This window comes from Psittacula echo (assembly GCF_963264785.1).
Source record: "Psittacula echo genome assembly, chromosome: 1".
Taxonomy (NCBI): Eukaryota; Metazoa; Chordata; class Aves; order Psittaciformes; family Psittacidae; genus Psittacula; species Psittacula echo.
The window spans coordinates 92,484,421-92,497,016 of record NC_137735.1 but is presented as its reverse complement, the minus strand read 5'-3'; the positions used below and the strand labels follow the sequence as shown (position 1 = coordinate 92,497,016).

The following is a 12,596-nucleotide window of genomic DNA, read 5'->3' as shown; positions in this document are numbered from 1 at the left end:
AAAAAAGATGCAGAGATAAAAAAGCTTACTTCAAAGCACCAAAATTGTACCATTTTGCATATATCTATTGAAAAGGGTTCCAGCTGATATCCTTAGATTTATGTTGTAACTCACCATAAATACAATGGAAACAGCTGTAATTTCTATATTCCTAAAGGATGATGCTTACATTAAGGCTCCATTGATTTCAAACTACAAGAGTAGTACAATAGTAGGTATGAGACTCACGGACTTTCAAATCCCTCTCCATCATTGGATCTTCAACAGAAAAGTGACTCCTGAATCATGTTAGTATTATGATGCAGAATTGTTTCAAGCTGGAAATACTGTTCTGCTTTGCTTTGCTCCATTCTGTTCCAGTGTACAAGTGTACAGAAAGTTAGGAGACACCTTGTAACAGTGCTGAATAAAGCACTTTCAAACAAGGACACACACAACACAAGGTAGCCCTCACATAGTGAGTACCTCAGTATGTTTATTCAGAGAGGTCTCCCCCTTCTGTAAACTAACTGATCCTGAATCAGCTCTGAATCCATGATGTTACACAACATTTCAACCAGCACAGCTCTGAGGCTGGTCTAATGAGGCCTTGATGTCATGTTAATACATCTGCATGGTTTCTTGCTTGTCAAACTGACCTCAAATCCAGCTGCAAAAAGCCACACAGACTTGCCTTTATATAACTTTTCTCTGAAGGGGCTTTTTTGTGGGTACTGCACTGAGGCACAGACTCCATGCTCTGAATAAGCAATCTCAGTACCTTGCTCTGCTCTGCAGACCAATGACACATCCCAGCACACAGCATTCTTGACTTGCACAAACCTTTTGGGGATTGATGCCTGTGCAAATACAGTATATTTATACACAGTGATAAATCTTTGTTAACTGGGCTGCAGCACACTTGCTGTCTTCTCTGCTAGCATCTATGCTTTGGATCAATGCCAGCATCAATTTTTTGGGGAAAAAAAAAAGAGTATTTCAGGATAGAGGTGCTTGTGTGTAAAAGTAGAGGTACAGAGGTCTAAGCAGTATATGTATACCCCTGAACGGTGTAGAGTTTGGGACTCCACAGGAACCTTGAGCAAAAGTGGGGGACTGAGGGGAGAATGACTTTGAGAGAAAGCAAGGTGGATTAGTCTGCTTGTGGGCCCAGTGTGGTAATGCAGCCTTACAGCTGCAGCAGACTATAGCTCTGCATGGTGGAAATCTCTCTCTTCTGTTAACCTTTGGCACAAGACTTATGAAGGCTTTCCCCAGATTCCCAAAAATAAGGTCATTTTTATGCATTAGTGAGAAAAAAGATTATAAGTGTCTGAAGGCTAAAAGTGTCAAGGATCATTTGCAAATGTCTGTTTTTCTGCTAATCAATAGAAATTAAGATATATATCATAGGCATTCATGCAGTACACAGGAAGATAATAGAGGTTAGATGAAGACTGGGGTTGCACAAGTCAGCTTCTAGTCAGTAGGCAATGAATGGTACGTTACAGCAAATCTTCATTTTATCTTCTGGAGGGCATTGCAGAGGATCCCCATCTCACCTGAAAAGGAAATAACCAAAGCAGTTAATTCTACAGCTAGCCTGTTTCTAACACTCCTATATATATTTACCCTCTCTATCATTCATTCCCTGAAAGAGTAAGGTGAACAAAGAAGTGCTGGATTGAACACATTTATTAGGTTGTTACTGGAAATAGTCTGCAGAGTCAGCCGTTTGCCTTCATTAGCCATACAAGGATGGCTCACGGGATCAAGGGTGCTGGCTCTCCACAGGCTAGCCAGTGTTAGCAGGGAAATGTGTCAGGAAAAAGGCTAGAATGGCAAAAGGAAATGGGATTAAAGCCAGGCTTTTCCTTTTGCTCTTTACTGAGAACAGCTAGAGCCACCCATTAGAATCTGTTGCAAGGCCTTCTGGCCTTTCTTATCACTGTTGCCAAAACTGGGTATTTCATATGTAGCAAACTACAGTCAAGTGGAAATGCTGTTTTGAATCTTGAATAGAATTAGGAAGCATTTTTGCATGAGAAAGAAGATGTGTGACGCTTTATCTTTGTCAGGCTCAAAGCATTAAATGCAACCAAATAAATCTGGTTTGTGGTTGCTAACTCTGATCCAAGTTTTGAGGAAGTCATGGTAAACAAATCTGTAGTTCCTTACTATTGATAGTGTCAGCTAAGTTCTTCAGTTGCTTTGCATTGTCCAGGACTTCAATCCTCTGGGTGTAGGGATTGTATCGAACAGAGAAAGGACGAGGAATCGTTTGAGCAAATTTTCTGAGCAAAAATACAAAAACACAAACAAACTTGAAAAGCTCCTTTTTTTTTCCAGTAACTCACTCTTTTCTTGGTGTGTGCATTTGTTGGTGAGGGGAATAAAAAAATCTATGAGAGGAAATAACTGAAATTCCTGCTGAGTCAACTGAGACCTACAGCATTCTGTAACACGCTTGAATTTGCATTTGCTCTTACTACCTTTGTTGTTTTCCAAACATGACTAGTTATGCTATTGGCATGGCAACACTGCTCCTGATATAGGCCAACTATGTAGCTATTGGGATTTGCCAAACTTGAAAACCTCATTTTCCCTTCAGTAATGCAAAAGATAGGAAATCTGCAATTTCTGGGAAAATAAGGGCAAGTACCTATGCCATCCTGCCATAACAGGAGCAAACAGAGTGCTAAGTTCTGGCATGGTTTATAGTGGCTTCTAGGTCATTACGAAAATAGGAGATAGACAGTCAATGGAGCAAAGCAGCATTCTTGCCACCCCTTATTTGCAGCCTTCTCTGCTGCAAAATAGTTAATTTCATGGCAGAAGTATTAAGATTTTTGAAAACATTAATTTGCATAATCACAGAACTGTGGAAAGGAGGACTCTGAATGGGATGAAATAGTCAGAGTCAGAGCTATTGTTCCAGGCTCATTGTAGACCCCAGCAGGATACTGGCTTATATATCTGCTTTGGATTAGTGAAGTTATTGCTGAAAGAGGAAGGAAAGCACGCAGGAGTTGATCATGTAGCCCCACTATACAGACTGTGACTTAGCATGGTAAATCCCTTATGCCCAGAACAGTGGAATATGCTGGATGCCACCTCCACATTGCTCCTTCAGTTTAGCCCTAATTATTATCAGCTAAAGCCATTGTCTCAAACAAAATTCAGTGTGAGCAAGCCACAAGGTGTGACAGTGGGAAAAATTATATTGGCTATGATGAAAGTGTTCTGTGGCATCAGTCCAGTTTTTCTAAAGGGGAGAGATCCACCTTAGAAGCCGGCCTGCCTAAATCTCAGCTGAATGTGAGATCCTAATTAGAAGATGAATGCCTTGAGCTGAAATATATTAGGTCAGCCTCAGAATAATTTTTCAGGGAGGTTTTCTATTACACACAAACACACAAGTCCAGGTGCAAGCCACAAACAGAGGCACTGGACCAACCTGCAGACCTCTATTTCAGTTCAACCACTTTTCCAATTTGGTCACTGAAACAGATAAAAGAATTTCCAAGATAGTTTGTACAGAGTAAGGCTGCATATTCCACTTGCTCAGGGAACTTGCTCTTCAGTTAAAGTATACAAAGAAGATGACAGAAACTGTGTGCAGGATATTAATAGCACAAACCAGAAGAGAAGCCCATATTTCTCAGGTATTGCACCAGAGAAAAGGGCAGAAGGAGACGCTGCAGGCTTATGAAGACTGAGGAAGCAGCAGGGGAGGTAGCTAGGAAGACCTTAGAGCTGGGAAGCCTGAGGCAGCAGAATATCTTAGGTGTCAGTATGTGTTTATCTGTGAATGGGAGAAAGAAAGCGAGAGAAGACACTGTAGGCCTGGGACAAGTCCCTGTGTGGCATCTCCGTGTGAAAAATTTGTTGAGTGTGAACTAAGGCTAACCCCCAGCAGCTTGGCTAACATACAGAAATATGGTGGTGGTTTTCTTAAACAGAAATAGAAATACTGCTGTGAGGTAGAACCCAAGCTGAACCCAAATACAATCTGAGCCATTCATGTTTCAAGAACCGGAACTGAACCTGGACCATTTTTTTCAAAATCTTGTTGAACTGGAACTGAATCTGTATTTCAGTCACAGATGACTGAAAGGTTTACTGTGTAGCCCTATTGTCTTGTAAACACATGGCTGGTAACAAGCTGGAGTCTCTGTATAAAAGTAACCACACAGGCCTCAGGATTGGGGTTACTAGGCTTGCTTGGAGTTTTGTTTAGCTTTAGTAACAGTTGTCTAATGACCATGTAGCTATTACCTAATTTGTTTTAGTTTTGCTTAATTCTCAATAATTTTGTGCTACAATGTCTTTTTAAAATATTTTTCATATAGGCAGGAGTCACAAGTAGTTACACTGTACGTAGGGAACAAAGTCTGACCCTAAAGTAATGATGCACCATAAAGGAGCATGGCCTGATAACAGAGGCCCTAAAGGTATGAGCGTAGAATGCTGGTGGTCCCCAGGCTATCAACAACTCCCCAGTGGTCAGTTATTCACAGCAAAGCAAACTTAGGAGCTGAGGAGAAAAAAGGACAAAGAAAAAATTAACATAAATAGTAAATTAACACAGATTTGCAGACCTATGTAGAAAAAGCAAGATGTAAAGCATGTCAGAAAACATAAAAATGGCCCTGAAGAAACCTTGGGATGCGGAGAAAGAAAGCAAGCATCCACACCAGCCACCTTCTCACAAAAGAGAGGAAGAAACTCCATTAATTAACATCACAGTCCTGCTCTGAAGACCTGAAGATGCTGATTACTTGAGAACTTTATCCCCCACCACAAGACCAAAACTATTCACTTTAGACACAAAAGACAGAGAAAAGAAGTAGGTACTAGGATATTTTTTCCACAAGAACTTTTAACTATAGCAATATTATTAGACACCTGTTCTATATTAGTTAGTTAGCCTTGACCCTAAATGTTAGTATCATTGCTATTGGAGTAATAATTTTTTGTTGCATTTTGGTTATACAGGAAATCTTAAACTAACCACAAATTCTTGGCTTTATGCATAACGTAGCAACTGCGTCATCTCTTTAAGCACTGCACATCTTTTTCTGATGTCTCTCAAAACGTTGCTGTCAATCTAAGACTTATTATGGCAATGAGATCCACTGTATTGGCAGTGGACAGAAAACTGGGTCTTCTCTGGAATGACTGGATTACCTTAGCTTTTCTTTTGCATCTTTAAAACTTTCAGCAACATAGTAGATTGGCTGGAACTCAGTAACAGGGTACTTCTGCACAGCAGTCTTTTCCAGGACAAGAGGCTGAATCTCAGGCTTACTTGATAGACAATACTACAAGCAAAAAGGTAATAAATATATTTCAGTTTAAAAATTCTGAGAAAGAAATATAAAGTTCCTGAATACCACCCAGTTTCAGACAGGAAAGGGTTGCTCCTGTGGAATACAATGATAATGTCACTTACTAGGAAAGAAGCAGAAATGAGTCCCCTGTGTGTGTATACACTGACATATTTATTAGAGCTCTTCAGTGAAGTATGACATTTTGTGCTACTTCTATGCACAAAGTATGAAGCAAAATAAGGATCTGAAGACATTCAGAAGAGAAATGTGCTGTTTTATGGAACACACCTGCAGCTCCCCAAATGAAGACAGCAGCCCTGCACCATATGCCTTGAGCGAGTCGCCTTCCTTACATAGTCCAAACTCCACTGTAAACCAATAAACCTAAAAAGAAAATTAGTCAGAAGCATATGATTCCTTGATCAAAAAGAATAGGTGCACATCATTGATTTGATTACATTTGGAGTTTGCGTTTCTATTTAAAATATTGCCATATGTCAAATATCAAGTACATAAATACAGTAAATGTCCCCACAGACTGAAAATCTTCTCCTGAAGGAATACAGTGCTAAACTCAATGTGCCTGTGATTCAGTTCAGTTTCCTGACAAACACAGTTGTGTTTTATTGTGCTTATATTTGTCAGCAGAGCAGAGACAATGAAACTATAGCAATAAAATTTCATTTTGGCTAGTTGACTGAAGTTTGAACCTTAGTTGACAGAAGTTTGTGTCCTGTTTCACACAGAAGGCATCTAGGTGCAACAGCAAGAGAGGGAATGGGCTGTTAGTGCAATATTGAATGAAGATGGTGTCATTTGTCATTTTGAAGGGATACCTGCTTTGTCTCAAAAGAACTACCTCATGTATTAGAAGCAGTAAAGATGGTGCAATGCTTTGCCCAAGTCAGTTGGTGCTGGGGACGCTAATCTTAGAGGCATACCCTTGTTTTTATTAGAAGTTTGCAACTCTGGGTCTCAGCAGCCACAGAGTAGGATTCAGGTGGGCCACACTGACTGCAGAGGACATTATCTACCTGGCAGGGTAGAAGAGAAGAAACGCTTGCAGGTAGAATAGCTGCTGAAGCTGTCTCCTGAAATTTCCTGTGGGGATGTAGTAACATGTAATCTCTTCTTGCCCAATATGTTTGTGCTGAAGGAAATCTTGTCTGGGCTTCTGTGTTTAATCAGATCTGTCACTTTGCATAAGGAGTGCCAAAGCTATTTTTCTTTAATGCAACTGTTTCAGGGTGGGGTTTTCTAATCATGGGCTTTACTCTGTTTCCATTCAGCTCTATGGGAGTTCTATCAGTCACTTCAGTGGCAGCAGAATTAAGAATACACAGGGCACTTCTTCGGAAAATTGAACCCTCATTTATGAAATTACCGTAGCAAGTTTTTCGATGAAATCATCCGGAGCTCCCAGAGATGCCAGTCCAATTTCCTGTAACAATAAACCATTATTCTTCAAGCTGTTTATTACAAACATTCTTCCTGTCTTGTCTTATGTAATTTCTCACATTTTAAATGTTACCATCGCTTACTACCACACACAAATGTTTACAGGACATGTTCCTATCATGCAACATCAATTTTAAACCAGAAATCTCTCCAGAAATGAACAAAGGGTCTTGTCCAAATGTCATTTACAAGGCATGATCCTTTGTGCCCAGTACAAAGCCCATTGAGGTCAAATAAAATTCTCCTCTTGCTTTGGCAGGCTTTTGATCAAGTATACAATGCACATCTGAGAGAATGATATGGTCAAAAGGAGGCAAATCAATCACACCCACACACCTTAAATATTTCTCTTTGTTCTGTAGGACTGTGATTGCATGAATTTTCCTAAAGTCTTGAATGAGCTATTTTTTCTGAATAATGGGGCATGATTTGAAAGAGCTTATTCATACCTTTGGACTTAATGCAGACTTTCCTAGGAGGTATAGCTGGATTCAGAAGACAGCCACAAAAGGCTGTATATAACCAAGTACCTTTCTTGGTTTGCCCCAGTGAGGACTGCACAATGCAAAAATTGGAGCACCACACACACACACACCCCAAGAGCATGGGAACAGACATCACCATGTCAAATCCTAGTGAGCCAAAGTGCCCGCCCTTCCTTCCTTCCTTCCTTCCCTCCTTCCCTCCTTCCCTCCTTCCTTCCTTCCCTCCTTCCCTCCTTCCCTACTTCCTTCCTTCCTTCCTTCCCTCCTTCCCTCCTTCCCTCCTTCCCTCCTTCCCTCCTTCCTTCCTTCCCTCCTTCCCTCCTTCCCTCCTTCCCTCCTTCCCTCCTTCCCTCCTTCCTTCCTTCCCTCCTTCCCTCCTTCCCTCCTTCCCTACTTCCTTCCCTCCTTCCCTCCTTCCCTCCTTCCCTCCTTCCCTCCTTCCTTCCTTCCCTCCTTCCCTCCTTCCTTCCTTCCCTCCCTCATTTCCTCCTTCCTTCCTTCCCTCCTTCCTTCCTTCCCTCCCTCCCTCCTTCCCTCCTTCCTTCCCTCCCTCCCTCCTTCTTCCTTCCTTCCTTCCTCTTATTTTTTTTTGTCTTTATTTTTTCTTCTTTCCTTTTCTCCTCCTTCTCTCTTTGTGTCTTTTCATGGTAAGATGCAGCCAAAAGTTTACTCCTTCACCGAGGTTTGGCTTCTTTTCCAAAGATGTTAACACTACCAAAGAGAAAGCTCCTCTCCAGCCTTCTCCCATGCTTGCAGCTGAGGCAATTCCTCACTTTACTCAGCATCTTCTGTGGCTTCAATAGAAAACAAAAAAACCCTCCACTTTCCCTAACATTTAGGCTGCATGGTGGGGCAATAATTCATCTGACTCATGAGCCATTTAACTTTGCTCAGCAGGGTCAACATCTACAAAAGGGTTTTTAGACGATAGCTTTGCAAAGGGTCTGCCTGCAAAAAAACAACTCACAGAAGACAGACTTTCAGAGTTTGAGTGAATGAGTTCATGTAAGCGATCTGTGTTAAGACTTCAAACAATAAATAAATCAGTCTCAGCCACTCTTAAATAGTATGCTTAAAGGTGAATCCACCCCAACACTCATAGTTCTTGGCTCATCCTTTGAATTACCGAGTCCCTGGTGTGTTCAATTATATAAATATTATAACTGCTGAGTAACTTACCTGGGAAAATTGAGCAAAACTGGGATCAGCAAAAAGAGGCACATGTCCTAGCAGCTCGTGACAAATATCACTGCAGGAAAACATTACGTATGAATAACTTTAAATTAGTAAAAGTCCAGCAATGCTGGATGAATGCCCTAGAATCAGCACATAATCAAGAATGCAGTGCATTTCCTCCTAACAGCAAATAATGCTCAAGAATCATGGGAAAATGTTCCAAAATTATTCTTGTGATGGAAAAGCATGTACACTCCAAGGTTTTCAGTACTTCTACCATCATGCATCCCTCAGAGGGAGGCTGATATATTATTTGTTTATGCTTATGGAAGGAAACCATCCATTCAACTGCCTGCTCAGCTCAGGAAAGCCCAGAAAGAAAACACCCAACAAAAGAGAACATGGATTTTTCAGTCTCAAGGACAAGAAACCTCTTTAGATTAAGTTCAGGCTATTAAGACAATTCACTATAGTGCCCACATCTACATCAAGAGCTCAACTCCAGTTCGTGTTCAGGTGCACAGCCTCCCACTAAGAGGTAGGAACTTGCCCTTCCTTAGGTCAGACTATTTTCATCACAAGTGGCAGCTTGACAAGCATATTTGGGGAAGAACTCACCTAAAGACAGCTAGATTTTTGCAAGACAGAGGAGTGATTTCATAAGAGGGAAAGGGGAGAGGAATAAGATGTTCCCAGGTGGGCCAGGCCTTTGGAAGACATTTCAGCATGGCTTTGTGCAGGATGAGAATGGGGTGAGCAGATGTAGGGAAGAAAATCAGAAAAATGAGGGATAGAAAAATAGAGAGGGAAAGGAGGCTGTGGGAAGAAGTAGGAAGCAAAGTAAAGGTAAGGGAGGGGAGGAAGAATTGCAATAACATGAAGCAGAGGAAGAAAACTATTTTGAAAATGGCACGTGGAAAAGAACAATGGACAGTGACAGAGAGAAACATTACAGCATAAAACTGAAAAAGAGAAGGGATCGATGATCTGGTCTTCCTCTATCTTGCAGCCAGAAGCTTGCATGCAAGATGTTGAGTCATTCCTGAACTAGATTTCACACCACTATTTGGGTGCTAAATACCTTTGTACACTACTCTCTCTTGCACCCCAGCCACCACACAAGCATGCCTTCAGTAGCTAAACTGTCTCATCCATCCCAAGAGAACTTGCAGAAGAGGATGAAGCTTGTTAAAAAGACTAGAAATCTTCCAAAAAATGTTTTCAGAAGAGAGCAGTCATTTGGCTGCTCTCTATTAGCTCTGTTCCCAAGAGTGCTCCAGAGCTCCACATGGTTATTATCAGTTGGGCTGACCCTGGTTTTAGCCTGCTGCAACTTTACACACTTTCTGTGCCAAAGTACTTACGGCTCTGGTGTGTACATGGGCTTGGATGCATGGCGAATATACTGTGTAGAGTGGAATACTCGGAATGCCAGCCCAGCCAAGAAATCCCGAGAGGAGAGCAAGCCTGCAACAGGACGCAGGCGAAATCCAGTGCAGGCTGAAGGGACAAAAGAATGGTGTCATGTGTTTGATTTATCCTTATCCAGACTCCTCACAGTGGAAAAATTTGTTAATTGTTTTGTTTGCTCTCTTTATGTTAAACAGACTTTAACTCTGAAAAAGCAGGGAATTTTCTACCCATATGTACCACCATCACAGTATCTGAGCATCTGTATCATTGTTCCCCTGGAAGGTTTAGAGAGGGACCTGCGACATAGGCTAAGTGCTCCCCCAAGCACCTTGGGGAGCCTGTGATAAAACAGGGACCACTTTTCCATCTCTGGAAGCACCACCTCACTGACAGCTGAGGCCTTTGATTTGTTTTGGTATTTTTTAAAGTGCTGCAAACTTACTCTGCAGGAATTTGGAAACATCTTCAAGCTGGGGAATGTTGTCCTCCCGGTAGCCACAGTACTTCTCCAGCAGTGGGAACACGTGATTGTGTTCATAACAAGCATGAGTTGGATAGAGACTCTTCAGCTCCCTGAAGACGGTGCCCCAAGTTTTCCTTTCTTCTTCTGTGTAGGTGACTTGAGGAATAGGTTGGCCACTGGAAAGAAAATAGATACACTCCATAAGAGCAACAGAGAAAATGTCTTACGTCGCCAGCATCATACTCAGGACCATTACATGGACTGGTATGTAAGCTGTTAGTGCAGGAGGGGAGACGCTTTTGGTCTGACATGCAGGTGTAAAAGGAGCCTCACTTGCCCCTAGACACAGGCTGGGAAGGTCTTACTGACCTTAGCTGAGATACTGGCCTTTAGACAATACCTTGCATTACTGTGGTGAAAACAAGTACATGCTTATTTGTTTTAGCAAGTTCTTCTTCTAAGTGTATTTGCTGGCTGTTGGTTTCAGTTTATTTGCATTTCTAGATATGGAGCAGCTGTTGTATTTCTTGCTCTAATACACATTACATTAATTGTTTTGGTTACAACAGGGAAACCAAAAAACTCTGTTTCTTGGAGGGGCAAAGAAATTCTGATCGGTACTTTATGCTGTAACAGATGCAGATTCCAGCCAGATTGACTTTTTATAATTATAATGAGCAATTTTGAGTCAAATCCCACCCTCAGGCCTCCATATGCTTAGTTTATGTTGAAGGTAGCAGGAATTAGACAATCACAAGCAATGTAGTTTGGCCTCCTGTGAATAGCCAATTCCTTTGCAATAATGATAAGGCCATAGGTGAATCCAGCAGCTTTGAAAAAATCAAAGGGTTTTAAGTAACTTAATAGGGTTAACATCACTGCTGGAATAATGCTGGAGCTTTCCAAGCCCCAAAGACCCATTGTTAAACTCTTGATGACACCCCACCATCTCCCACTCCCTCTTCTTTTCCTTGAGCCGCAGGGCAGCTCCTCTGGAACACCATCATTTACTGTCTCTCTGTATCAGCCCTCCTTGATCTGTGGAGCTTTAAACACCATGTTGAATTATGAAGATTGCTGGGGATTGTTCTTCTATAGCACTCCTAGGTAATCCTCAACCACCTTCCAGGGTTATAGGGGGAAGCTATGGCATAGAAACCTTTCAAATTTCAATTAAAATACTTCAGGGATCAGCAGGGCTAGAAGCAACAGAAGGCAGAGTGAAGAGGCAAGCTAAAAGCAAAGAGAAGAGAAGTAAGGGAAATTAAGCATTCAACAAAACTAACAGGTAAATATATCAGAAGAGGAAGCAAAAGAGCAAAGCCTGAGTACAGAGACAAACAGCAGGAGGAAAGGGGACAGAAGAGGTACAGAAGAAGGGGCGCAGAAGAGAGTAAAATTAATGGTGGCAAGAAGAGTACAACACAAGCAAACACAAACCCAATTCACTTTTCTAGCTGGGTATTACCTTCACAAGCTAACCATATTTGCCTTTTCAGATACTTCCCACAAAGCCTGATAACTTTGGATGTCCCTCTCCTCCTGCCCAGTTCTCTTGCATCTCTGTCCCTCCATGCTGGAGACACCCCCTTGACCTCTCCCTCCCCACAGTAGACCCTGAAAGGAATGTCTGCCAGATGTAGCACCCAGGGCAAAGACATCACAGATCCATCCAGGCCTTCAGGAATCAACACCCAAAGTCACAAAAAACACATGCCTTCTTTCCACAAGCCCCAGAAGCCCAGATGCATGACACCCTACTTACTTACTGCTCTGTTACGGAAAGACCTAGTTGAAAAATCCAATAATTTTACATAAAAGGTGCTTTTGGGACATAGGTTCAGGTCTGTATAGCTCTGTTACCAATGTGTCTGAGTACCTGGCTAACAGAATAAATATTAATTAGTTATATCTTGGAATATAATGGTTTCATCTCCGTAAGATGGTTTCCATTTTAATCTTGGGGGGTGGGAGGAAATAACATGGGTTTTGTTTTATTTCTATGTAGGATTTGGTGAAAGCATGCAAACTAGAGACTAGAATTTGCTGCCCATTATGCAGGAAAGATAAATCTTCTATGGGATACCTATAAATGGGCATTAGATCCAACCACATCTGACCATAAAGCCTTACCCAAATTTTCTAGTTTTAAACTGGGCTCCTGATTTTTTCACCTGACTTTTTTTCACTTTCCATCAGTCAGTCCAATTTGGCCTCTCATTTTGAGATTAGATTATTAACTCTTTGGCTCAGCGACTATCTTTTCATCGCAGTCCTGTGAAAAGCGGA

General features: G+C 41.6%; 1 protein-coding gene across 1 annotated transcript in view; it reads right to left on the bottom strand.

Annotated features, from left to right (window-relative positions):
* Window positions 1–1,497: 1,497 nt before the first annotated feature.
* The window catches only part of PAH (phenylalanine hydroxylase), a gene marked incomplete at its 3' end in the record, with an annotated part of 37,373 nt that continues 26,274 nt past the window's right edge, over window positions 1,498–12,596 (bottom strand). The window contains exons 6-13 of the mRNA XM_080613614.1: window positions 10,287–10,483; window positions 9,796–9,931; window positions 8,435–8,504; window positions 6,697–6,753; window positions 5,601–5,696; window positions 5,170–5,303; window positions 2,158–2,273; window positions 1,498–1,541 (exon numbers count right to left, since the gene is read on the bottom strand). Coding sequence (XP_080469740.1) covers window positions 1,498–1,541; window positions 2,158–2,273; window positions 5,170–5,303; window positions 5,601–5,696; window positions 6,697–6,753; window positions 8,435–8,504; window positions 9,796–9,931; window positions 10,287–10,483 — 850 coding nt within the window. The remainder of the gene's footprint in view (window positions 1,542–2,157; window positions 2,274–5,169; window positions 5,304–5,600; window positions 5,697–6,696; window positions 6,754–8,434; window positions 8,505–9,795; window positions 9,932–10,286; window positions 10,484–12,596) is intronic.